Below are 26911 nucleotides of genomic sequence, written 5' to 3' on the forward strand. Positions count from 1 at the left end.
TCCCTAGGTAGCAGGACCAGTGCTCAGGGATGATGGGAGTTGTAGGCCAAAAACATCTGGGGGCCCAAGGTTGAGAAAGGCTGGTTTACAGGCTCCTTCACCGAAGCATTTTCTGTGCAGGGGTTTTGTAGCAAACGAATCAGCCTCACAGCTTGTTTCAAAGCTTCCTTGAGTAACTCACTGGAATGTAATGCAGACCCCAAACTAGATAACTCTCAGAGAACCATATAAATTATATTTGCTTGCTTTGACCCTCTCCCTTCTTTTTAATTTGTAAAAACCAACATATTTCAATAAACCATGTTTTGATTAACCTGGTTGGCCTGTGTGATCTGCCAGTGAGCACAAGGGATAATAACACTGTGGGTCTTGTGTGCTTGCCAGCCTCTCATCAGCATCACAAAGAGTTAATGGGGAGTGAGCATTCTGGTGACTCTGCCCTTTATTATCAATGTAGTGAAACTGGAAAGGTGAGATGGGAAGGGGAACGCCTTAGCCTAGTCACTAGAAAGGCAGCCAGGTAAGGGAGGGAGCCGGAGCTGGAGAGAGAGGTACCCACGCTAGCTGGACCTTGGAGAGATACTCAGGCAACAACAAGGCCAATTATTCTTTGCCCCCATGTCATCTTATCAGGTAAGAAGAACAGGGATGGGGAGCCGGTTTCTAAGGCTGGAGTTCATGAAGATGTATCCCTGTTGTGTGTGATGCCTATATCTGGGTTAGAGCCTCAAAGCTCTGATGGGAGCAGTGGCTGTTCCTATGCAATATCTCCGGGCATGCCTACACTAGATCAGCTCAGGTGTATTCCATTGCACAACCAATCCCTGTATCCAGCACCATGCCCTATGTCTAAAAGACATTGGCAGAGACGTTTCTTAGAGGTTTGTAAGGGTTTCTGATGTACTGGTAGGCAAGCAGAACATTTTAAAAGCTGGAAAGATGTGTGGTGGTAGTGTTGAAATGCAAGTTATTCCCCCCCCCCTTTGCAGTAGCTTTTCTAGGTATGCCATGAAGGGGATTCTTAAAAATAAAAACTCATATCTGTTGTTCAGTCGTTCAGTCGTGTCCGACTGTTCGTGACCCCATGGACCAGAGCACGCCAGGCACGCCTATCCTTCACTGCCTCTCGCAGTTTGGCCAAACTCATGTTAGTTACCCCTCTGTCTCCCTAGTTCAAATCTGTCACTTATAAATGCAAGCTGCAAGTCCTCAATTAATACTTTGAGAATGAAAGAGAAACACAAAACATATAGAATACAAAAAGAGGAAGCTGAGAGGACATTGAGAATAACACCTTGCATGGCTTTGTTCTGCTAGAGAACTCTTTCACTGAGGATAGCAAAACCGAGGGGGGGGGGGAGAGAGAGAGAGAGAGAGAGAGAGAGAGAGAGAGAGAGAGAGATGGCGGAAGGCATGCCCATTTTGCCTTGGGTACTGTAGGCAATTTTCTCCAGCCCATTCTAAACTGCAAAGGAGCACAGATTCGATTGTCACAGAGCACAAATGCTGCGTGGGCTGCTTGCAGAACTGATATTTACATTGGAGTTTGGGTTTCGGATATGAGTATCTGCGCAACTGAATAAAACTGCACTCCCCCTACAGCTTCCGGAATACAGTGGCCAGACTACAGGTTACATGCAAACGTGTGTAATTAAAGCTTGACACCCCCCTTTATTCCTTTTGCTTGAAAAGCCACTTTGAGAAGGGGCAACTGAAAGCAGGGACACTCAAGAGCTAAGCTCCTCTCAGCTCAAAACACCCCTTCCTGAAGCCATTATTTGGGATGGGGTACATGCTGTCGTTCTCCTGTTATATTCATGCACTCAGCAGCTTACCCCTAATATTTCGTTGTAAGATTTCTAGATTTCCTAGCTGACCATTGTGTTCAGGAGGCTGATGAAAGCAAGTGAGTTTCACCACCCCAGGCCAGTCCTTTCCCAATCAGATACTCAGCTGGGAGACTTGTATACTTCTTAGCTGAGTATCTGCTTAGGGACAAGAAACAAGGGTTGCCAAATTCTACACTTCCAACATGGGCTGCCATATGTCTGGATTTCCCCGGACATTAAAGCAATTTCTGGCCAGACACTGTTTCTGACGGCTGAATCCCGGGAATGTCCTGGAAATTCCTGCAGTGCAAGGTTCCATGGGTTACAGACACCTACGCAGGGTTCCTGCTTCCTTTTGGGATGAGGCACAGTGGAGACTGTGGAGTCTTTATGATATATTGTTTATTTACACACATATATATATACAGCCTGAGCCTATGATGGAGGCCCATTCCCACCCCAAAATACTCTTGTTTCACCCATAGCTGCAGCCTTGGATTCAAACAGACATAAAACATTGCTCTCTGAAACTCTCTCCAGCTGGCTGCTTTACTTCTAGGTCACATCGCAGTCCCAAAACTCTACTTTAAACTCTGGCTTTATCTAGAATCTCTTGCTACCGCTTGGCAGAGTGGCTTGTAACAATATTATATATTTGCATTTAACAACACACACTGAGATTTGTGGTTACACATGTCTGTTTCCAGAGATTTCTGAGCTAGCCCTGGTGATACATGCCGTTTGAATTACTGTAACATGCTCACCTTTGGTGAAGCGAGGAGAGAGGGCCTTTTCGGTGGCTGCTCCAAGATTGTGGGACTCCTTTCCACATGAGGCTAGACTGTCTCCATCTCTGCTTTCTTCTCGCTGGAAGGCAAAAGCATTTTTTGTTCAGACGGGCCCTTAGCCTTCAACTGGCTGTTGTGGCAGGGCGAGTGTTGTACATTTAAATTCTTTAATTTGTTGTGCTTTTAAATGGGTTTAAACGTTTCCAGTGCTGCTTTACTTGGGTTACTTATTTGTTTTTTTCTTTCTAATATTTATATAGATTGGGTGTGTTTTAGCTGTATCTGTTTTAATTTATGCTGTGAGCTGCCTTGGTTCTTGTATTGGGAGAAAGGTATGGTAAAGGTAAAGGGACCCCTGACCATTAGGTCCAGTCATGTCCGACTCTGGGGTTGCGGCGCTCATCTCGCTCTATAGGCCGATGGAGCCGGCGTTTGTCTGCAGACAGCTTCCGGGTCATGTGGCCAGCATGACTAAGCCGCTTCTGGCGAACCAGAGCAGCGCACGGAAACGCCGTTTACCTTCCCACCGGAGCGGTACCTATTTATCTACTTGCACTTTGATGTGGTTTCGAATTGCTAGGTGGGCAGGAGCTGGGACCAAGCAACGGGAGCTCACCCTGTGGCAGGGATTCGAACCGCCGACCTTCTGATCGGCAAGCCCTAGACACTGTGGTTTAACCCACAGCGCCACCTGGGAGAAAGGTAGTATGTAAATTAAACAATACATTTGGGGTACATGTGGAGTACATAATGGCTAAAACAAAATAAATAATAATAATAAAAATCCTTCCAGTAGCACCTTAGAGACCAACTAAGTTTGTTCTTCTGAAGAAGTGTGCATGCTCATACCAAGAACAAACTTAGTTGGTCTCTCAGGTGCTACTGGAAGGAATTTTTTTTATTTTTTTATTTTGTTTTGACTATGGCAGACCAACACAGCTACCTACCTGTAACTGGAATAATGGCTAAAGTCAGAGTTAGAGGTAAGCATGAAGAAAATATGTACCTGGTCAAGAAAAATCTGTGCAGCTTTGCACAACAGTTGACTCCATTTCTCTCGAGCTGGAGGAATGCTGCAGAGGTTGTCCGCGGAACTATGGATTCAACATATTCTGAAAACTGACACCACCACATATTATATAAACGGCTCATGTCACTATGACTTCCAAGACAGAAACAATCACACCAGCAGCAGTGGTGGTCCCAAGAGTAGCTGACCCCTTTACAGTCATCATAACCACAAATTTCAGGGATGATGAGACCCAAGACATTTTCCCCCAGTTTCCAGGAATGCTGTATAGTGACACCAGTTCTTGGACAGGGAGCAGGATTCATAGATAGTGCCCTAAAATTCTATTGGTGGCTTCCTGTACTGAAACAAAAGTAAGCACCATATTTAAACAGGTGTTTAATTCACAAATAAAGCAGCTCGGAAATGCTTCTGGGTGGCATTGTAGCTCTTAGAATGTTTTCACACACCCGTCTAATAGTGCAGTGTTTTTCAACCACTGTTCCGCGGCACACTAGTGTTGCCTGGTGTGCCGTGGGAAAAATTTGTTTATTTGATTCCTATTCAAGAGAATTACTTTATAGTCAATATAGGCACAGAGTTAATTTTTTTAACATTTTCTAATGGTGGTGTGCCTCGTGATTTTTTTCATGAAACAAGTGTGCCTTTGCCCAAAAAAGGTTGAAAAACACTGTAATAGTGCCTTTGAGCTCCCTTTGCATTCACTGTGCCATATGTGGTGGTTGTTTTAGTGATTTGTTTCAGTAGGTCAACTCTGAGTAGGATTTAGACGAATACGCAGTCAGGTGTTTTTTATTTTATTTTAAAAAAGGTCTTCCTGTTTCCCCCCTGCTCCTCATAAACTGGAAGAATGAAAGCGATGCTAGGTTTTTTACAGTTCAACATCTTGTGAGAATAAAAGTAAAAAGTAAATTCAATTTGTAATTATTGCTTGTCCTCTTTTCTCTTAATCTTAATATGCTCAGCTTTCTTTGTCAGACCCCAGTTCTTAGATGTGACGTGAGGCCAATGATGCTGTACTGCATGTTGACGGATGAGGCCCTGATGGATTCATCAGAAACTTCCCATTGCCTCTTGCGATTTTGTCCCTTCTGAGGAACAAAGCACAACCGTTTTTAAAATGGGCACGTGCTCCTGAAATACGAACGGTTGTGGAGGGAGGGAGGGAGGGTGTGATCTTTGCTCTCTCTTGAAAACATAACATCCCTTCTGAAGCGTTGCAGTTCCTTAAATGCAAAAAAGCAACTGCGTTGTAAAACATTAGGAGGACGGTGTAGTCTAACCATGTTCTGGCACATAATCAAGCTGTCATTTTCTCACCGTCTCTGGAGCTCTTTGGGCTACACTGTGGTGCCCTTGGCAAGATCACTGAGCAAGATATAGGGTTGTCAAGTGTCCACTATTTGAGTGGACAGTCCACTTTTTTTCACAATATGTTCACTATTTTTTTCCACAAAATAGTGGACATTTTTTTATTCAAAAGCTTTATGATGAAATGGTGTTTTAATACTTGTTAAAATGTTTGTAAGAAAATATATAATTTCATTTCATTTAACCCCCACCCCCACTTGTCCGCTATTTAACCCCCACCCCCGCTTGTCCGCTATTTTTTGGAAGCAGACCTGGCAACCCTAGCAAGATATATTTAACCAACCCACCCAACTAACTTCCACAAACCGATCTCCCCATCACCCTTCTGGGCCTAGACTAAGAGGTGTGGCCTGTTGTGTACTGGAAGAGCATTGCCATGCCCGCCGAAGCCTTGCGCGGTACCCGGGTGTGACTGTTTTGGACTCTGAAGCTCCCCCGAAGAGAAGGCAGCAAGGTGAGAGGGGGGGCTCCCAGCTACTGCCCCCCCTGTTCCACTTGGTTCACTAATGGCCCCTCTCCCCGCCCCTGTCAAACTGAACCCCTGCACCCTCAAAGCTAGCAGACGTCACAGAGGCCTACATGAGCAGTAGGCAGGCTGCACCCTAATTCTCTTCTTTTCTTCCCCCCCCCCCAAGAATTTTATTTTATTAATTTTATCATAACACAAACAAAACACAACACAAAAACTACAAACAATAAAAACAACATACCCCACCAAAATACTTATCTAAACCTAACTATTCTTCTATATATCATTGTAAATTGACTTCCTCATGTCCTCTCCGACTGCTTTCTTTGTAATTCATCTTTAGTAATTTCCTTACCTTTTTCTAATCTTATATCAAAATACTATTCAACTTATCTAAATTTTTAATAACCTTAACATGACTTCCTGTAGGACTACACCTTATCTATCTTCTTCTACCTCTGTAGCCTAACTATTTCCACCTGTCAAAACAAAATAAAATAAAAAATTCTTTCCAGTAGCACCTTAGAGACCAACTAAGTTTGTTCTTGGTATGAGCTTTCGTGTGTATCTGAAGAAGTGTGCATGCACACGAAAGCTCATACCAAGAACAAACTTAGTTGGTCTCTAAGGTGCTACTGGAAAGAATTTTTTATTTTATTTAGTTTTGACTATGGCAGACCAACACGGCTACCCACCTGTAACTATTTCCACCTGACTGCTTTACATGATAATTTTAACATATTTCTTCAAATATACTTTTAATTTAATCCAGTCTTTCTCCACCGCGTCGTCCCTCTGGTCTCGGAGTTTCCCGGTCAGTTCAGCGAGCTCCATATAGTCTATCATTTTCATCGGCCATTCTTCAATCATCGTTGGTATTTCTTCTGTCTTCCAATTCTTTTGCGAGTAGGATTCCCGCTGCTATTGTGGCATACATAAAGACTGTTCTATCTTCTCTAGGGATCTCATGGTTCACAATCCTAATTCTCTTCTTTTCATTCCCCGTTCTACTCTCCGATCTCCAGATCTTGATTCTAGCATCGTTTTTGGGGGGCCCACCTGCCCTCCCTCTGCCCATCCCATTCCCATTTTCTGCCTCCCCCTTCCTTCCTCTTCCTGCCTCTGGAATGGATGGATCCTCACCCAAATAGCAGTAACTTTTGCAGCGCTGCACACATTCCTGTTTACTCTGCTCCCGCCACTGCATCGATCCTGTTGTTTCCTGTGAAATTCTGCATTTTGATGAGTAAACCCCCCACCCACCCAAAATAAACAACACCCTGCAGCTTTGATCCAAATCGAGAGAGAAAAAATGACCTAGCTGTGTTGTAAGCCAGCAATGTGTACACACGGGCTTCCCTTCCTCCTGTAGTTCTTTTCCCAGGATCAAAACTACCTCCCTCTGCTCTGGCCGATGTATTATTTATCGGAGAAGCAAGTTTTCTGGAATAGCAAGCCCCTGTGGGAAAGTTTTATGAACAGAGAAGCAAGTTTTGTAACATTAAAAAAAAAGCTCCTGTAGAAATTTCATTGGAATAAATCTCGTTGCAGTAATTCATAAGCTACTGCTGGCACGGGTTATTTTCGTGGGTTGCGCTTCCAAATTTGCAGCAAATGTGTGGGGAGAAAAGCTGTTGGTCATTTAAGCATCTCCTCTCCCTGACACCCTTTTCTTCAGCCTCAATGCCTCCCCATTACCACCACCCCAAAAAAAATATTTTAAAAGACTTTATTTATTCAAATTTAAAAATCATACAAAAAAGAAAAATTAAAGCAAATACAGACACAAAAATCCATTACATAAATTACATCTGATATATTTCCTGACCCCCTTATCCCACCCTCCCCACTTCCACTCACCCATGCATAAGACGACCCCCAACTTTTCCAGTTAAAATATTGAGTTTGAGATATACTCGACCGCAGATTCTCCACCCGGCGTATAAGACGACCCCTGACTTTTGAGAAGATTTTCCTGGATTAAAAAGTAGTCTTATACGCCAGAATATACAGTATGTTAACTTAGAAGTGTGCATGCACACGAAAGCTCATACCAAGAACAAACTTAGTTGGTCTCTAGGGTGCTAATTGGAAGGAATTTTTTTATTTTTTATTTTGTTTAGAATATGCAGGAAATGATAAAAATAAATTTAAGGAACCGCAGAAAGAGGAGGAAGGAAGTTGAGTTCTGCATTGTTAGAATGATGGTAAAACTGTTGAAATGTATATAACTGAAAAACGTAATCTAACCCCTAAAGTGTATGTGGCAGGAGGGAGCCGCAAACAGCCCAGAGTATCCTACAGGAGGGCATGACTGATGGTCTGATCAGAGAACTGTCGGGATAACCAGTAATCCTGGAGAGCCTGCTCCCACTGGCTATGATGGGTCCGCTGGTTATGAGGTTATCCTGAAGGTCATGAGAAGTTTTCTGGTGTTGGAAAGGTTCTGAAGAAATATAGCAGAAGGTGCGGCCGAAAGCAGGAAAGAGGCCAAATAAAAAATAAGAAATAAGACTGCAGTCGGTTGTTGGGGTGCGCTCTCCCAACTACTCTCTGTGCGCCTTCTTTCTCTTTCGTTTTCTCTCTCTTTTCTACACGTGTTCTCTCTGTGCTTGTCTCGCGTTTCTGAACACCGCTAACAGAGAGCAGGGGCCATTTATTAACAAACTGAACAGCGTCATCATGCAAGCATAAACCAATCATAACACAGAAATAGCGAGTGTTTCCGGGCGGGAAGCAAGTCTCCGACCGTTACCGGGAGGCTTCCTGGCGCGCTTTCTAGCAGGCGCAGAGGGATCCAGGCAGCAGTCACCAGCCGGATCTCTTTTCTTCCTTGCAGTAGCGCGGAAGATTTTGCGAAGCGGCAAAGCACGGGAAATCCCAAAAACGTATTCCCACAGTGAACAGGAACTCTTCACACTGCAACATTTTGTTGCAGGTCTCACTTGTACATCTGTATTTCACACTGCACCTTAGTTGCCATGCAATATTGCATCATAGCTAGCTTCGGTTTTAATTTCAGGCATTGATACACAGCTTCCTCCCTTCCCTTCTTACAAGATTCCCACCATTCATCTTTGGGATTTCAACATTCATGCAAATATTCCTTTCTCATTCATCTGTGTCACGCGGTCCCTCGGCGACTTCCTCCTGTTGCCTCTGCTTTTAGCCTGACACCCACTCACTGCCATGTATTGGATCTTGTTTTCACCAAGAACTTCTCTTTCCTCCTGTTTCACTTCAGAATAAAAAGTGAGTACCGTAATGCTGAGAAACATCTCAGAAGTAATTCGCGTTGAGTTCAATGGGGCTTGCTCCCGTGTGATTGGCATAAGAAAACAGCCGTACTTTTAATGAGTGGAGCAAAGAAATACAGACTAAAGGAGGGAAGTGAATGTCATATACAGTGGCTGTGTTTTGGGTCTTCGGTAAGGAAAAAAACAGAAAAAATAGCACAGGTGAAATTCGGATTTTACTATATTTTTACTAATTTATACTGAAAGAAGTTCCAGTACAGTCAAGGGAATTAGTTTCATATAAGATTTTAGCTGGTAGTTTATGCTGTGCAGAATATTGAGAAAAGGCTCAAATCCCATAGCAAAACAGGAATTAACAATGTATATATGAATATGCAGCAGTGGCAAAGTGTATGAGTTATACAACAGTGAGAGAAAGAAAGGAGGGGAAAGGTTAACAGATTTGTGCAGAATTAGAAAAGTGTTAAATACTGTTTTATTTTATTAAAGCTGATTAAAATACATGCTTTGAAAAAGAACGTCTCTCTCTGACTTTTCTGGTCCATTCCCTTCTCTTTCATATTGCCCCCTTGTCCTCACCATCCCCACATTTTATAATATAAAAATGACTACGATAAAAAAAACACCAGTATCTAAGCAAGCTTATGGGGCGCTGATTCCAGAGGGCTAGTTTATTAAGTTTATTGCAGCAGAAACAAGTTCTGGTACCTTAAAGACTAACTTCTTAATTATTTTTATGCTGCAATTCATGTATCTAATGAAGTGGACTGTAGTCTATGAGAGCTTATGTGATAATAAATGCATTAATTTTCCAAGTGCCACTTTGGACACAAATAATAACAGCTCAATAAAGAGCCGAAGGTTATCTTAAAAGGACTGCAAGTTAATCGTGTTTTATATTTGTCAAGTGTAACTTGAATCTGTGATGCCGGGTGATCTGTGTAATCTAGGAAATGATACATGTCTCTGGCTTAGCCTGCCACTCTGCTTCCTTCATTTGATAAATGAGCTTTTCCATGATTAAGTGGTGTTTAAACCTCATGACAATACTTGGATTATATGGGTCATGCCCTGCTCAAGGTCTGCTCCTCCTCTGCCTCTCTCTTCCCCACTCTGCCAACAACCTTGCTTCCTGGTTCAGCGATAACATCTAGACTAGACTATCCATCATGACATGTCTACAGATACTACTAGATGGGTGTTGATTGTGGCCTCGGTTCTTCTCATGCATGCAAAGTTTTTCGTTTTGTTTTTTGCACAATGTGGTCTTCAAAATGCCAGCTCGTCTCCCCCCCCCTTTAATTTATATTTTCCCTTTCAGGGAAAAATCTGATTAATTTTTATTTTTAAAAAATACTGTTGCCAATAACTCCTTTACTTTGTTGTTGTTGTTCAGTCGTTCAGTCGTGTCCGACTCTTCGTGACCCCATAGACCAGAGCACACCAGGCACGCCTATCCTTCACTGCCTCTCGCAGTTTGGCCAAACTCATGTTAGTAGCTTCGAGAACACTGTCCAACCATCTCATCCTCTGTCGTCCCCTTCTCCTTGTGCCCTCCATCTTTCCCAACATCAGGGTCTTTTCCAGGAAGTCTTCTCTTCTCATGAGGTGGCCAAAGTACTGGAGCCTCAGCTTCAGGATCTGTCCTTCTAGTGAGCACTCAGGACCGATTTCCTTGAGAATGGATAGGTTTGATCTTCTTGCAGTCCATGGGACTCTCAAGAGTCTCCTCCAGCACCATAATTCAAACCTTTATTAGGCATTTACAAGTAAAATCGAGAGAGAAAGAATCACATACAGGAACTTTAAAATATATATACACAAAGAAACAACAATTAAACTCATAGGCTGATTGTATGTGTGTATTAGTAAAATCTAGAATTTCGTCCTGTTAAAGTACTCCTTGAAGCACTGCTGCCAAAAACTCAGCTACCCCTTGGTCAATGTCAGAGAGACAGAATCCAACACTTCCGCCATGCTGCGGTTTCAAACCATCCAAAAGGGGTGACAACAAGCGTTCACGCAACGTACTGTGTAGTGGACAATAAAAGAGAATATGCTCTACAATGTCCGGGACATTCAGGGAACATCTGCAGTATCTCTTGTTTCTGGGAATATTCTGATATCTACCCCTGACAAATGCCAAGGGAAAGATATTCAGTCAAGCCAACATAAATGCCCTACGTTGGGCTGGTATTAGTAACCCCTTTACAATATTAAGCCCCCGCCTAAAATCACGCTGCACCTCTCTCCTTCCCCTGCCCCCTTCCTTCCTCCTGCCTCACTTTACAAAATGAGAGTCCTGCTACCTTTGCCCAGCCTTAATTTTTGCAAAATGACTAGAAACTGTTGGTTAGAATCAGTGGGATAGAAATGTTTTAAATACATAGATATTTACTTAAAGTTACGTCTCATGGAGTTCTAGGGGACTAGAAAGTGTGATGGCTGTGGGGATAGCCAGCAGATGGGACGACCAGTAATTCCCGGAGTTCCTGCTCCCACTGCGTCGTGAAAGGGTCCGCTGGCTATGATCTGAAGGTAGTTTGTTGTGAGTTCTGAAGGTTGCTGAATGCCTCTGAAGGCTTTCTGCAGGTATCTGGAGGTTCCGAAGATTCCGGAGGTCTCCGGAGAAGAAGATAGGCTAAACTAGGTAACGGCCAAAACTTAGAAGGCCAAATAAAAGTTTTTAAATAAAATGAAATAAATGCTAAGCGACTGCAGTCAATGGTGAAGAAGCTCTCAACTGCTCTGTGCGGCTGGTTTTGCTTTCGGTTTCTCTCTGGCTTGTCACACACTGATGTTCTCTCTGGCTTGTCTCGCGCGTTCTCCACACACGCTACAGAGAGCGGAGGCTATTTATTAAGGAATCAAACGTCGTCATAACATTTACATGAACCAATCACAACCTTGTCTCTAAGCTGGTTTCGAGGCTGGAAACCATCTATTGACCGTTACATTGGCTGAATTGCTGCGCTTTTCCCAAACGCGGAGGGATCCATCCATGCAGCAAACTCCCTGCTGGATCCTTTGCCCTTCCTATCTAACGCGGAAGGTTACCTAAAGTAAACACAAACAACCAGGTGCAGTAGCACCTTAAAAACATATTCCCACAGATGGCGTTTAAATTATCCCTCTGATTTTGAGGAGTAAGATCTTTTTTAAAAACTTGCTCATTTCACACCCATACGGGGAGGGGACCTGTAGGTTTCTGTTAACAGCGCTATTACAGAATTTTTATTTTCCCCACCCAGCTCTGAAAGATTCTGAAGTTTTAAACGGGGGAGAAGGTGATGCCATGGCAGCTATTCCAACGCCACCATTACCAACAGGTGAGTGCGCTCAAGAGGAAGAGGATTCTGTTTATTGATTTTTCCTTTTCAAAAATAAATAAATAAATAAAGATCTCTCCAGGTGAGAGGGGCACAAGAGATTGAGAGGCCAACAGGGCTGTCTAGAATAGAGCCAGAATTTCACATACCAATTTCAGCTAACCAGATAAATCTGTAGATTGCTAGTGTATATACTGCTGTTACCTGCCTTGAATAATTCAGATAGGGCAGGCCAGGTATCAATGATTGCTGCTGATCTGCAGTCAGGTAATACAACGCTGAAGGATATTTAAGACACACGGGGAGGGCGGGGAGAAGAGGATATTCTGGGTAGGTGGTTAGGTTTTGGGGAAGGGACCCAAGTGCAGGAGGAACATGTCTCTCTTCCGGGCACTGAGAAACCTTGGGCTGGCCTTAAGACCCTTACGGATATACCGGTAATATCCCTTGATGTCATGCATTCTTTTAAAGAATCTGGGCCCCCAAAGATAGCGTCTGAATACTGGCAAGGTTTGGAAATCTTTAGAAATGAGTTGCTGGCAGAACATTTGTTCCCGCTGGCAACTCTGCCGCTGTACATAATGAGATATTCACTGAGAGAGCCTGATTACCTAAGCCTTGAAAACAGTATGAAACAATACTGCTAGACCTGCTTCTGCCCTTTATAACCTGAGCCAAATGTTGAAGTCTTTAATTGAGCAAGTTTCCCTTTGGCTTCAATGCCTTTAAAAAAAAAAAAAAAAAAAACCTCCACCAGCATTTTGGCCTCAAGCGCCTGTTATTTCATCAAGACTACTTGGCCACAATCATTCTAATGAAACTGGAAGCTTAGAGGTTTTATGGCTATTATTACATTTATTTTCCTGCAGTTGCCACAAACCTACTGAACCGATTTTAAGTCTCTGAACCACAGCTTGATCCTGTATGGCACACTTAAAAAAATAAAGTGTTCCAGGGAATACATTGGATGGACAGCATCCACTAAAGTAGTGCTGTTAATGCAAGGCCGTTTGGCTGTGCAACCAAATATCCCTTCCTCCTTCTCTCACTGCATGCCGCCTAAAGGTCTTCTGGGGGTTCCCCCAACCCTCTGGAGCAGATTTGGGGAGGGTGGGCGAAGAGGAGAGGGATGGGGAGTTCTGTCAGCCACAAATCCTTGCGTTAATGGAACTGCTTCGTTGGATCCTGCCCATTGTGCAAAGGGTGAGTGCCGTTTTATGGAAAACAGTTTATTTATGACATTTTAATCTCATCATTCCTCCAGGCACCTCAGGGTGACACAGTGCCCAGCTCCCACTTTATTATAGAATCATAGAATCATAAAATTGGAAGAGACCACAAGGGCCATCCAGTCCAACCCCCTGCCAAGCAGGAAACACCATCAAAGCATTCCTGACAGATGGCTGTCAAGAAGCCTCCGCTTAAAGATCTCCAAAGGAGGAGACTCCACCACACTCCTTGGCAGCAAATTCCATTGTCGAACTTACTGTCAGGAAGTTCTTCCTAATGTTTAGGTGGAATCTTCTTTCTTGTAGTTTGAATCCATTGCTCCGTGTCCGCTTCTCTGGAGCAGCAGAAAACAACCTTTCTCCCTCCTCTATATGACATCCTTTTATATATTTGAACATGGCTATCATATCACCCCTTAACCTTCTCTTCTCCAGGGTAAACATACCCAGCTCCCTAAGCCGTTCCTCATAAGGCTTCGTTTCCAGGCCTTTGACCATTTTGGTTGCCCTCTTCTGGACACGTTCCAGCTTGTCAGTATCCTTCTTGAACTTTGTGTGGTGTTTCCACAACAATCTTGTGAGGTTGATGGGGCTAAAAGTGATTAGTCCAAGATCCCCCAGTGGGTTCTATGACTGAGCAAGGTTTTGAATCTTGAGTCCCCCTGGTCCCAAGTATCTTAGTTCTCTCTACTACACTGTATTCAGATGCTTCTGATATCCATCTCTTTCTCCTATGCATAAAGAAAAGCTACTGACCAGCCCATTTATGAAGAAGATGAATACACCGACTTTGCAAGAGGATGCCAACGTGGCTGTCATAGGAGGTATTGTTGCCTGTATCTCTGCAGATGTGCTTCAGCCCAGCTACTGTGCAGCCTTGGGAAGCCAGCAGTGCAGACTGCAGGCAGCGTAACAGCTACTGCACACGTAAATCCTCTGGAGCAGAGCCCTCTGGCATCCTTCTAGATCTGGGATGTAAAGGTACTCATTAAAAAAAAAAAAAAGAAAAAATCTGGACCATCGCACACATTCCGTGCCCAAAATAGCAGGCTTCTGCAACCTGTATATATGATGCATATCAAGCTACTTGGCATGTATTTGCTTATTTTTGCAAAATGGGAGGGATGAAGGTTGTGCGACACACACGTAAGAGGCAGAAACATGCATGCCAGCAGCCTGCCCCTCAACTCAAAGCACTGCTGAGTCTGCTCCAGACCTGTTTGTGCTGAAGTTCACCTTTCTCAATTTATTTTTTTAAAGCCGTCATCGCTGTGGTTTTCGTCACTCTCCTTTCGGTCGTCGTGCTGATCATCGTTTACCTGTACAAGAACAAAGGCACCTACCGCACCTATGAACAAGCTCCACCGGATCCAGAGGGGTCGGTCCAAATGGAGGATCTCCCGTGTAAAGGCGAGAAGGAAGAATATTTTATATAGATGCCAGCATGCTTTGGACACTGAGATCTTCAGTAAACCGTTTATTACGTTGTAAACTGTTTATTACGTTTGACACCCATTTTGGTCAAGGAATTAAAGCTGTATTATTTATTTCATTTTATATCACACCGTGTTCCTAAGCTCAACTAGGCACCAGAATAGGACTTTACAGGTCTAAGAGCCGTGATCTCTGGGATGCTCAAAGTCAAGTTGCAACACAGAGACCCTCTTTGAACCCTGTGTTTATTCGGGGTTAGATTAGGCAAATACGTCATTGGAGTACTGCACACTTCTTTCCCTCTTACTACCATAGCAAGATCTAAGCCTGATACACTCAAGATGACTGTGACAGGTGCAGGAAAATGGATTGGCAAAAAATTAAACTACTACTTTTGCTTTTTCCAGCACCTGTAAACCTGCAGTGGTCATAGCATAAAGCATATTTACATTTAACCTTGCTTCTCTGCAGTAATAAAACACTCATGCATGTGACTGAGGCTTCAAGACAGTTTTAGAGTCATGTGAAAATCTCCAGTGTATGACAAAGCCAGTATGTGTCTACTCAACTGTGCGTCTCTGATGATTGTACAATTCATGCAGTTTCAAACAGCTTCTCTCTCAGAGTCCTGCTTTACATTGTGTGACATGGAGCAGAAAAATGAAATTTAAATCTTTCTTCTCTTTGGCTCCAGGCCCCCCCCCCCCCCGGCATTCTGAAATTTTGTTATAATGGTTCCTGTGCCAATAGATGCATTTTTCTGCATCACTCTTTAAGAAGATCTGCGTTACAGTATTAAGATTGTATCTTGAGAATACAAGTGTTCTGCAACAGGTGAAAACAACAGCCCCACTGAAGTTCTCTCCCTTCCCTCTGCAACACATAACCAACAGTCTGGCATCCCCAATGGCACTGATCTGGAATCAGCAAGGAAATGCACACTCTGCAAATGACTCATTGCTTTTGGGGTTTTGAATTTCTGTATTTGTATGTTCCAAACTGGCTGTTTGCTTTTTAAACTATTCTGCAAATTCTGCAAGTTGCTTTCGAAATTTTATACGGAAAAAAAACTATTTGACCAGACCAGTTTGGAGGTAAATGTTGCCACAAACTGCAGAAAGGGGAAGAATCTGATGTGGCAGTGCCATTTTGGACGGCAGCCCAACATCGTATGTAGCAAACCAGCCTTCCATAAAAGCAGTGGTGTGCGATATGCAATCTTAAACGCAACTTAATTTGAAAGTTTTGGGGATGAAATCTGTCTTGTCTATGTAAATGTGTTCAGAATTAGAGTATTAACGCCAAACTGAACGTAATGCTAGGCCAGGAGTGGGGTACCCAGGCAGCCTAGGCAACGGTCAAGGAAGATGAGAGTTGCCAACTAACATCACCTGCAGGGGCTCAGGTTCCCCACTGCTATGCTACATGCGTTCTTAGGAAGCCTGTCAGTATTTTTAAATCAATCACGCAAGGGAACAGATCATTGAGATCAGAGTATATGTTACTCTCCCCATGGCAGTCCTGACAAAAACCATTCTTCCCATATGGTTGGGGATAATAGTAGTTTGAGAGAGGTCAGGACCACAATGCAGAAGAAGTGGGTTAAATCTCCCCTCTCCATGCTGCTGCAGTCCTATGGACTCCCCCACCAATTTTAAAAACAACTGACGGGCTTCCTAAAGACACATTTCACATTCCATGTAGTTTGACGCTAAAAGCTGAATAACCAAACGGTGTTTCGCACTGACCAGTTACAGTGCGCAGAGAAACAAATAAAGGCTAAACAGATTTTAAATGTTACGGTGTTATGATGGACAGGAATTTAAGAGGCTAAATTCAACTTTGTCACTTTATTCAAATTTTCAAAATAGCCTTTATTCTACTTGTTTTTAGTATAAAAAGTCCACAAGTTAAGTGCACCACAGTGTTTACAGAGAGACCTAGAATCCCAACCTTTCATTAACAGTCAGCTGTACGGTTGACCATGACACATACAACACACAGAAAATTAAGATAAAATATATTCACCAAATCTGATAATTTTTTTAATTCATAAAAACAAAAGCAAACAACAACAAAAAAAAGATTGAGGATCCCTGAAATATTCTTCTTAACTCTAATAAGACTTCATTGTACCCAAGCCACTTTGTAAAGTTTGCATCTAAAACAAAACAAAAAATCCAACCCATCAAAGCCAGCACCTTTGCATGCTGATTGGCATCCAACAGACCTTCTCGTCTCTCTAGCCTGAATAACATTCCATACAGTTTTGTTATCATTACACCGGGTTGCTTTTTTTCCCTTAAAAAAAAAAATTGTTTCATTTTCAGCTCTCGTTTCCATTTTTATTTTGAAAAGTACAGGAAGCATTTAATGAAATGTTGTGTTTCTGGCACCAAAACATGGCTTCAGTTAGAATCTTAATGTGCAAAGGAGTCCAAGATCACTTTAAGAGTGTAGAAAAAGAACATCTCGGGCCAACACTCTAGCTGCATACCTTCCTAGCAAAGGAACAGAGAGCGAAAGTGAGGAGAAGGAACTGGCTGGAGGGTTCTGAGAATGAGAATTTAGCCCACCAGTCCTGCTTCTCGAATAGGCACCTGCCATCGATGCCCTCCCTCCCAAAAGAATTATATCTGGCTACCTTTCTCCCCAGCACCATTGATTCTATGGAAGAGGAAAGAGGATGCATTATCTTAATCCTATTCATTGGCAACAGGCATTATCTGCAAGCTTTATATGATACTTGGAAGCTAGGCTTTCTTCCAGACTTCCATTTCTCCCCCCCCCCCCCGGTCCCTTTCTCACCACCCCCACCCCACCCCCTGGTTTTATATAGTTGATTAATAAAAGCCGAAAGAGAGAGAGAGTGAGTGCTGCAGTGAAAACACTCTCCAGTGGAATTAAAAGGGAAATCTGTGGGGCAGCTCAGCTCGCGTTCATTTCACAATTTAACCCCCAAAGTTTGAGAGAGGCACTCCTTACCATTGCATGGTTTTTGTATTTAATGTTTGCTTTTTTCAAAAATTTTAAAAAGAAAAAAAGTGCCTGAAGGGTCAGGGCACCAGGAAGACACCCCGCATCATCATGTGTCTAAACTGCAACTCCAGGTTAATACGACTAAAGCGGTTACATTGTGAGAAGTGCTGACAGTATGTGATGTCGTTCCTTTACACCAATGTAGCCCCCCCCTCCTTTCACTAGATGGTGTAGCCGCCATCAGAGCCTCCCATGTAGAAGTTGCCCTTCCGTTGCGTCACTAGAACGTTGGCACCCTGCATGACAGCCAGCTGGGCCGCGTTGGGGGGGCAGCCTGGAGGCGGGGGCTGGAAGAGAAAAACAGCAACCTGTTAACGGGGGGGTGGGAAAGCATATAGAAGGTGCAACAGGCAAGCAGCCCCCAGACTGTACATGGGCTGCCAAGCAGAGCTCCAAAAATCAGGGTTTAAACAAGCATTTGGGAGGCTGCACAACATGGCTTCCAAACCACATCCAGTCTGTGGGCTGCGTGCTAAAAAGGCAGTATTACAGCAATGTAATGCCAGGTGGCGCTGTGGGTTAAACCAGAGTCTAGGGCTTGCTGATCAGAAGGTCGGTGGTTCGAATCCCCATGACGGGGTGAGCTCCCGTTGCTCGGTCCCAGCTCCTGCCAACCTAGCAGTTCAAAAGCACGTCAAAGTGCAAGTAGATAAATAGGAACCGCTCCAGCAGGAAGGTAAACGGCGTTTCCGTGCGCTGCTCTGGTTCGCCAGAAGCGGCTTAGTCATGCTGGCCACATGACCCAGAAGCTGTCTGCAGACAAACGCCGGCTCCCTCGGCCTATAGAGCGAGATGAGCGCCGCAACCCCAGAGTCGGACACGACTGGACCTAATGGTCAGGGGTCCCTTTACCTTTATCTTTTAAATGCTTTAACCTTTTAAATGATGCAGACTGTTCTGCACAAACGATCCTATAAAGTTGCCCTCAAGCAAGCAAGACCGTTGATCCATCTAGCTCAGAGCTAGGTACTGTCGACCGGCAGAACTCCACCCGGGTCTGGGGCAGAGACACTCTCCCAGCCCTACTCAAAGACCCTTTTAGCTGAGATGTCATGGACTGAACCTGGGATTCTTTCATCCGTTGAGCAAGTTGTCCCTGCCTCCACATACCAGCAGTGATTGACAATTTCAGATGGCACAGCGGTACCCGTGGTGGGTGGACTATATGTTTGGCCATGCACCTCGGCTGTTTCTGCAGCCAGCAGCAGTCAGCTGCAAAAAACCAACAGCAACATGCTGTGCATTGGCAGACAAAACGGAGCATGGATTTATTTTCATACAATTAAAAAAAAAGGCATGGCCTAGAAAGGCAAGGCAGCAGGAGAGCTGCACAAAGCAGAAGCGCTCCATGGACTGTCCTGAAGCCAACAAGCCTCCCGAAGATCCAGCCTATGGCCTTTGCCTCTCCCTGATGGTTTTGCAAAACTTAACTTCTGCAAAGCTGGGCTTTCTAGAAGAAAAGGGGGCACCCCCTCAGAAGAAGTGGATAAGCCCCTCCCAAAGATGGCAGCCTACCTGCAGAGGGCAAAGCAGGTACACAAACTTCAGTGCACAAACCTGAACTGAAGGAAATTAGCTACTTTTATGTTCTCACTAAACTTTAGAGAAGCTCAGGAAAATCAGGCTGTTTGGTGTCTTCTCTGGCTGATCTCATGGCTTGTTTACTACAGTTTACACCCAGAGTGAAGCTTGTGGCCGAAAGACCCTATCATCCCTGCAGAGCTGTTCGTTATTGTAATATTTCAACAAAGAAACGCTGCTGATTCCTCTGCTGTGTTAGCACTGCAGGTATTTGCATTGATACGGCTTAGTTTGTATACCAGGTTCTCCAGCAATAAACAAGCCCTGACACAATTTCTAAGCGCCCCCACCCCTCTTTCCCAGACTATTTTAAAAACAAAAAAGATGCAATCACTCTACTTCGCCCCCTACTTACAGGAATATTAGCAGGGGCACCAGTTGCAAACCTTGCTCCAGCGTCGAAGCCCCCTTCAACAAGAACAGTGGACCCAGGATGATAGACTGGGCCCACCGGGTAAAATGCCAGGGGAACTGAAGATCCCATTGGACCCATAGCCATGGATTGAGCCATAGGAAGATACAGGGAAGCACCAGGGTAAGCTGCAGACATGGTAGGTACAGTGGCAGCTCCGGGGTGCACAAAAGTTGGGCGGTAGAGCTGCAGGGAGAGAGAGAGAGAACACAGGAAAGGTTTCTTATTCCAAAGGCCCCTTAATCAGAAACCTTACACCTCAAGACATCAGACTTAGAAAAAGTGGCTTACAACAGAAATGCATTTTATTTAAGAACCTATGAAATGACTTGCTAAAACAGACCATGAAGCCCGCAGCATTTTTTTTCCAGCAGCAGACAGCCAGGTGCTACTGGCAAACTGGCAAGCAAGAGATGTAAGGCTGACCGTCTCGTCTCGGCCTGTTTGTTTGCAGCACCTGGTGCTTTTCCACCATGGCATGTCCAACAGGTAGATCGCGGGGGTGTCCCAGGTAGATCGCCTTTGGCCAACCCTCCCCTAAAAAAAGCTCAACAACTCCTGGCAATGACAATGGGTAGCTCACAGCTGGTCTTTTTATACTGTGAGTAGATGGCTGCCTCTTGGGAGTTGGACGTGCCTGCCCTGTAACATGTAGGGAAAAACATAAAGCCATCTGACGCAGGGAGCTACCTTACACTGAATCGCAGCAGCTCCTTAGAATTTAGGGCAGGCACCCCAACCTTCTGCCCTCCAGATGTTTTGGACTACAATTCCCATCATCCCTGACCACTGGTCCTGTTAGCTAGGGATCATGGGAGTTGTAGGCCAAAACATCTGGAGGGCCGCAGCTTGGGGATGCCTGATTTAAGGCAAAACTGCTTCCCAGCCATGGAGGCAGTCTTCTAAATTTGGGGATCAAGCCCAAGACTGTAAGTAAACATGCCTAGAAATTACTCTGCCGCCAACTGACCTGCCTGCCTCCTCTTCCCATTTTGGAACAGAGCTACTCCATCAAAACAGAAGGAGCCATCAATTAATATATGAACAACTGGCAGTAGTAGCCAGCATTGAATGTTGATGCCTAGTGCATGTTTTAAGAGGTCAAGAGTGTAAGGAGCACTATCAGCCACAGCAGCCTTTTGCTTCTAAAACCCTCCTTCATCAAGTACAGTTTAAATTTTGACTGCAAGCTCTTTGCTTGAGTTACTCAGTAAAATGTTGTGCGTATAGTTGTATAATAGCAACAGTCAACACCACAAGGAATTCACATAATTTCCATTATCTATTTTAAAAATACAATGATTGCCTCCCCCTAGCCCATCCTGAATAAAAGTAGGTAAACACACAAACACCAGTACATTCAGCTATGATGAAATTAAAAGCTGGTATAATATTTCATCTAAAATCCACCATCATTGCTACCTTAACCCTGGCAGCTAATAGCTAGCCACAAAAGATTTCCAAAAAGATGCTTATCCCCAAATAAGTCCCCAAGAGAAGAGAGATGCAAGATGTTGGAGCGGCCTGTGAGAAGGTCTCTTCACATCTCTCGGTCCTCTTGCGGTCCTTGGTACATGAATGATAAACCCGAGAGTGGGGGGGGGGGGTATTGTGGGGCAGAATAAATGAGGCAGTATCTTAGGCAGCTTGGGACTCAGCTGGTAAAGATGCAGATGGACTCTCAACTCCCACCATCCCCACCAGCATAGCCAATGGTCAAGGTTTATGGGATCTGTAGTCCAGCACCATCAGGTACTCTACTTCTGTGGGGAAGGGTTTGATAAAAGATTTTTAAAAGGGAGAAAAGAACAGCAACAACCTTGAGGTGCACTCAGAAGGCAGGAGGGAACTATAACACTGGTATAATGTGCTTTCTGTAAGCCATTGTCATTGGAAGCTGAGTCACCATGTGCCACACATATTCAAAGCTGGTTAGGCTTAGCAAAGGCACTAAGCTCAGCAAGACCCTTATGAGAATGGTGGCATATCAACTCTTCATTGCCACAGTGGCATGCTATGGGCATACTACCACCCCTTATGAGATCAACAGGTGTTGACACAAGTTTGAAAACAAGTTGTCTCTGTTGCCATGCAGGACCCAGGATCATGATGAACCATCCATGCACACAAATGTTTGCATGAGGCTAAGGTAGGGCTTGGAAAGTTTGTATTTGAAGTTTAAAATGCCACAATCGGCGAGTTAGTTGATAATATACTACTGTAAGCAGCAACTCCATCCCTGCCATCATTACTAATCAGTAGGCTACTGTTATCTTTATTAGTGGGGAAATGCCTTTGGTCTGATTCAGCAGGCCTAGTCTTACATTCTTATAAAAGGAGAACAAGGTACATACTTCAGAGTAAGCTGGAGGGGCCTCGGTGTAAGGTGGAGCCTGAGGAAGCTGTATGGTCTGTGGGAAGACTGATGGATTACCAAGAGGTTGAACCGGGTAGGAAGGCTGTGTAGGATATTGACCTAGGAGGAAAAGTTAATCAATGTTAGCACAATTGTTCCTGCTGCAAAAGAACAGGAAGCAGTGTGAGATCAGGGAAACACTCTCTTCTGGAAGCCTTATCTGAAAGAAAGAAAACAGATCTGAAAGAAGAGAGATACGTAAACAGCAGAAGGTCTAAAGACAACAAAACATCTCCTAGAAAATTTCATCTGCAGGAAGCTACCTAGAAAATAAGAGGGCTGAATGAAGGAGGCTCCGCTGATGTCATTCAAACCTGCTCTCCTACCAGGCTTAAGACCAAAGATGGTCAATAATAATTATTTTTTTAAAAATATGATGGTGTCATCTCATAGGGACCATAAGTATCTTTCAGAAGTTAGCAAGAGAAGGACTACTTAATCATTCTTCCCACAGACACCAAACCCATTTTCATCTATTAAACTGATTTAACACTGAAACACTGAAATCCATTCTTGGTAGTCTAATCAAGCATCTCCTCCAATGAAATTACTTTGCCCATTTGGTACAGTCCCTCTCAACCCATATTTCTTTTCACAGCAGGGCTGGCCTGCTTTTGACATCTTGTCATAAAGTTAGGCCATTCAACATGTTACAAATATCTACTAGGTAAGCATTATGCAGAATTTAAACTACAAGGGGTTAGCTTATACTTGAAACTTTGTAGGTATCTATAGAAACTAGATAGCATTGGTGTGGGACAGAAGGCTCAAGCAATCAGATTGTTCTGAAAATTGAAAAGAGTCAAGCTGATCTATAGCAGAAGTAGCCAACATGATGCTCTCCAAATGTTGTGGACAACTCCTTCCACCAACCCCAACCAGCATTACCAGGGACAATGGGAGCTGGAGCCCAGCAACAAGTAGAGGGCACTATGCTGGCTTCTCCCAAACTTTTCTTAATGCTTCAGCTCCCTGGCTGCACAAGAACAATTCAACTCCAATAAGCTGCCTAGAAGATGAAAGGACACAAAGAGAAAATCCCAGGACAGGGAGCCCATATCATCAGCTTCTGGGAGACCACCAATGACCCAATATTATTCTGGTTATATATCACCTTGACAGAAAAGTGGTATATGAATGAATTAAGTAAATAGTATTGATTTCACTTTCTTGGAGATTTCCCAAAAAACAGGCTGAACAGGTACTATTGCAGGTGTGGGGGGGGGGTGTTGAAATACAGGTCAAAATACCCATTTAGGTCACAACTCGGACTACATGATTTACCACATAGTCCATTCCATGCAGGCTGTGTGTAAATGTACTCACTTTACAGTGAGCAACACATTGAACTTGGGCTTAATTCCAAATGCACTGACTGGCCAGAATCTGCTTGTCAAGTCAAGAAAAATACAGTTTACAGTGGTACCTCTGGTTACGTACTTAATTCGTTCCAGAGGTCCGTTCTTAACCTGAAACTGTTCTTAACCTGAAGCACCACTTTAGCTAATGGGACCTCCCGCTGCTGCCGCGCCACCAGAGCAAAATTCTTAACCTGAAGCGTTATTTCTGGGTTAGCGGAGTATGTAACCTGAAGCATATGTAACCCGAGGTACCACTGTATTGGCATTACACCTGTCATACAGGTAGAGAGTAGCAAAGCAAGAATGCAGGGCAATATCCACCATGGAACAAAAAATGGGATTAGTGTCCATCCAAGCAGGAGACACTCAAATATTGTGGTTTGTCTTAATGGTCACTGGTTATTCCTGTCCAGTCTTAATCAGACAATAGGTGCAGCCTCCTCTTCTACCTTCCCCTGCCAGCTTCTTCCTAAGGAACTGGTACAATTTTTTCCTGTTAACTTTTCTGGCCTTCCTCAATTCACTGTCCTACCTCACCTTATGACCCAGACATTTACCAGGGACAAGAACAGCATCACAAACCACCTGCCCGGTTAGTGGTGATCCAATTGGGCCCATAACTGCATTTTGAGAAAACAGTGATGGAGCGGAGAAATGTTTATCAGTCCATGACACCCTAATAGCTCAGTGGATGGAGCATGAGATTCTCCATCTCAGGGCTGTGGGTTTGAGCCCCACTGTTGTCCTGCAATGCAGGGGGTTGGACTAGATGACCCCTATCTCTAAGATTATTATCAACACAGCAAATAAATGTTCACGCACATTCTAATAGTGCCTATTTGGAGGGAGGGAAATCCAAGCTACCATTAGGAACTGAATGCAGAACCAGAGAGGGGCAGCTATCCTGGATAATAATCCTGGAACACCAGGATGCGATTGGGTGCTTGGGACCTTGGATGCCTGTTTGCAGGCAGCAACAGACGACACGCGCGCGCGCACACACACACACGCAAACACCCAGCACCTTCTCCTTGCAGTCCAGATCCGCTGTGCAAAAAGGAAGATCGCTCCCCACCCCCAACCACCTAATTCCCATGGGGGCTTCCCAATCTCCACGCGACCCACCTCCCCCAAACCTCCCTTCATCTCTGGCTTCCAGCGCTACAGTTCCTAAGCTTTTCACGCGGGCCTGATGGAAGGGAGATCCGGCCCGGGGTAGCCGGGGTGCCCCCGCAGCACTGCGCCTGCGAGCTGCCAAGGGGCCACGTGACTCCTTTCCGTGTTCCCATAGTGCAGATCTCGAAGGGGAAAGGAGGGCTCTTTCAGCCCAAGGAAACCCCCCCTCCACCTTTACCTTCCCCCCCCCCACGCGGCAGCCACAGGGTTAACTTTCTGGCCAGGAGGGTTGCGTCATAGCAACCTAACATCCGCCCTTCCCCCATCCCTTCCCCCCTCCACACACACGACTTTCCTGAGGCTTCCCATTGGTCAGGACTGCCGCCAGTTACGGGCTAGGCCCGCAGATAACGGGACTGCGGCGCCAGCCTTAAAGGAGCAGCGCCTCACAGTGCGCTGAGGAGACTTGGGTGGGGTTGCGGGGGGAGGAGCGGGAGGGGTTGGGAGCAGCCTCTTGCCTTTGCTGTTCATGATGGCGGCGCCGGGAAAGACGGCTCGGTAAGCTGCGGAGGATTGCGGCGACTGTCGGCTTCGGCGGCGGCGGTTCTTCTCGCTCAATCACTTCCTTGTTGTTGTCGTCGTCGTCGCTGCAGCCCCGATGAGAGGGGTTACGTTCGAGCGCGTGACGTCACCCCGCAACGCTGCCGCGAGGGAGGAAGCGCAGAGAGCGAGCGGCGGTGTCGAGGGGGCGTGGCCATAACGACGAGGGGGCGTGGCCTTTGGCCCTGCAGTAGGTATTGAGGGAGAGAGGCGGGACAGGTGGTAGAGACGCTTGGAAGTTATTATTATTATTATTATTATTATTATTATTATTATTATTAATATGTCTGAGCGGTAACAACATAACATAAAATACTTAATAAAAATAAAAAAATCGAATAACGCCCCCCATCCCCAACACATTTTAAAAGGGTATTGGCAGTGGTTTTTTTTCTTTAAAAAAAATGTTTAGGGGGTACTCTCATTTCCCTACTCATATTGAAATATTGCCCCTCAACGAGGCCAAACTTAGATTCTCAAAATGTTTAGGGATATGCGTACCCCTGCGTCCCCCCAGAAAGAAAGCATGGGGTACCGCACAATTGCGCTCATTTCACACGCTAGCAAGGTTATGCTCAAAATTCTACAAGGCAGGCTTAAGCAGTATGTGGACCGATAATTCCCAGAAGTGCAAGCTGGATTTCGAAGGGGCAGAGGAACCAGAGACCAAATTGCAAACATGCGCTGGATTATGGAGAAAGCTAGAGAGTTCCAGAAAAATACCTACCTCTGCTTCATTGACTACGCAAAAGCCTTTGACTGTGTCGAACACAGCAAACTATGGCAAGTTCTTAAAGAAATGGGAGTGCCTGATCACCTCATCCGTCTCCTGAGAAATCTCTATGTGGGACAAGAAGCAATTAAAGAACCTCTTAATGAGGGTGAAAGAGGAGAGTGCAAAATATGGTCTGAAGCTCAACATCAAAAAAAGACTAAGATCATGGCCACTGGTCCCATCACCTCCTGGCAAATAGAAGGGGAAGAAATGGAGGCAGTGACAGATTTTACCTTCTTGGGCTCCATGATCACTGCAGATGGTGACAGAAGTCACGAAATTAAAAGACGCCTGCTTCTTGGGAGAAAAATGATAACAAACCTAGACAGCATCTTAAAAAGCAGAGACATCACCTTGCCGATAAAGGTCCGTATAGTTAAAGCTATGGTTTTCTCAGTAGTGATGTATGGAAGTGAGAGCTGGACCATAAAGAAGGCTGATCGCTGAAGAATTGATGCTTTTGAATTATGGTGCTGGAGGAGACTCTTGAGAGTCCCATGGACTGCAAGAAGATCAAACCTATCCATTCTGAAAGAAATCAGGCCTGAGTGATCACTGGAAGGACACATCCTGAAGCTGAGGCTCCAATACTTTGGCCACCTCACAAGAAGAGAAGACTCCCTGGAAAAGATCCTGATGTTAGGAAAGATTGAGGGCACAGAGAGAAGGGGATGAGAGAGGATGAGATGGTTCGACAATGTTCTCAAAACTACCAACATGAAGTTGACAAAACTGAAGGAGGCAGTGGAAGACAGGAGTGCCTGGCGTGCTCTGGTCCATGGGGTCACGAAGAGCCAGACACGACTAAACAACAACAACAACAAGTTACTGGCTGTGATAACTAAATTTATGGATTTGTTGTAAGCCGCTTTGAG

The 26911-nt window shown here is 44.6% G+C and overlaps 2 protein-coding genes across 3 annotated transcripts; one reads left to right on the forward strand and one right to left on the reverse strand.

The window, feature by feature from the left end:
- The first annotated feature begins 529 nt into the window (after window positions 1–529).
- On the forward strand, window positions 530–14854 carry SMAGP (small cell adhesion glycoprotein). Its single transcript, XM_033138447.1, has 4 exons — window positions 530–633; window positions 11996–12073; window positions 14046–14126; window positions 14563–14854. The coding sequence occupies exons 2-4, from the start codon at window positions 12040–12042 to the stop codon at window positions 14736–14738; spliced, it is 291 nt and encodes a 96-aa protein (XP_032994338.1). The 5' UTR covers window positions 530–633; window positions 11996–12039; the 3' UTR covers window positions 14739–14854.
- Window positions 14855–17763: 2909 nt separating this feature from the next.
- DAZAP2 (DAZ associated protein 2) lies at window positions 17764–25340 on the reverse strand. Of its 2 annotated transcripts, none has more exons than XM_033138445.1 (4): window positions 25180–25340; window positions 22123–22244; window positions 19712–19954; window positions 17764–18083 (listed from the first exon to the last, which is right to left on the reverse strand). In XM_033138445.1, exons 1-4 carry the CDS (start codon window positions 25190–25192, stop codon window positions 17937–17939), a joined length of 525 nt encoding a protein of 174 aa, XP_032994336.1. In that variant the 5' UTR covers window positions 25193–25340; the 3' UTR covers window positions 17764–17936. The 2 variants fall into 2 exon arrangements, with proteins under 2 accessions (XP_032994336.1, XP_032994337.1); XM_033138446.1 differs by having other exon boundaries at window positions 17764–18062; window positions 25180–25335.
- Window positions 25341–26911: the final 1571 nt, after the last annotated feature.

The sequence above is a fragment of the Lacerta agilis genome, chromosome 2 (assembly GCF_009819535.1).
Source record: "Lacerta agilis isolate rLacAgi1 chromosome 2, rLacAgi1.pri, whole genome shotgun sequence".
Lineage (NCBI taxonomy): Eukaryota > Metazoa > Chordata > Lepidosauria > Squamata > Lacertidae > Lacerta > Lacerta agilis.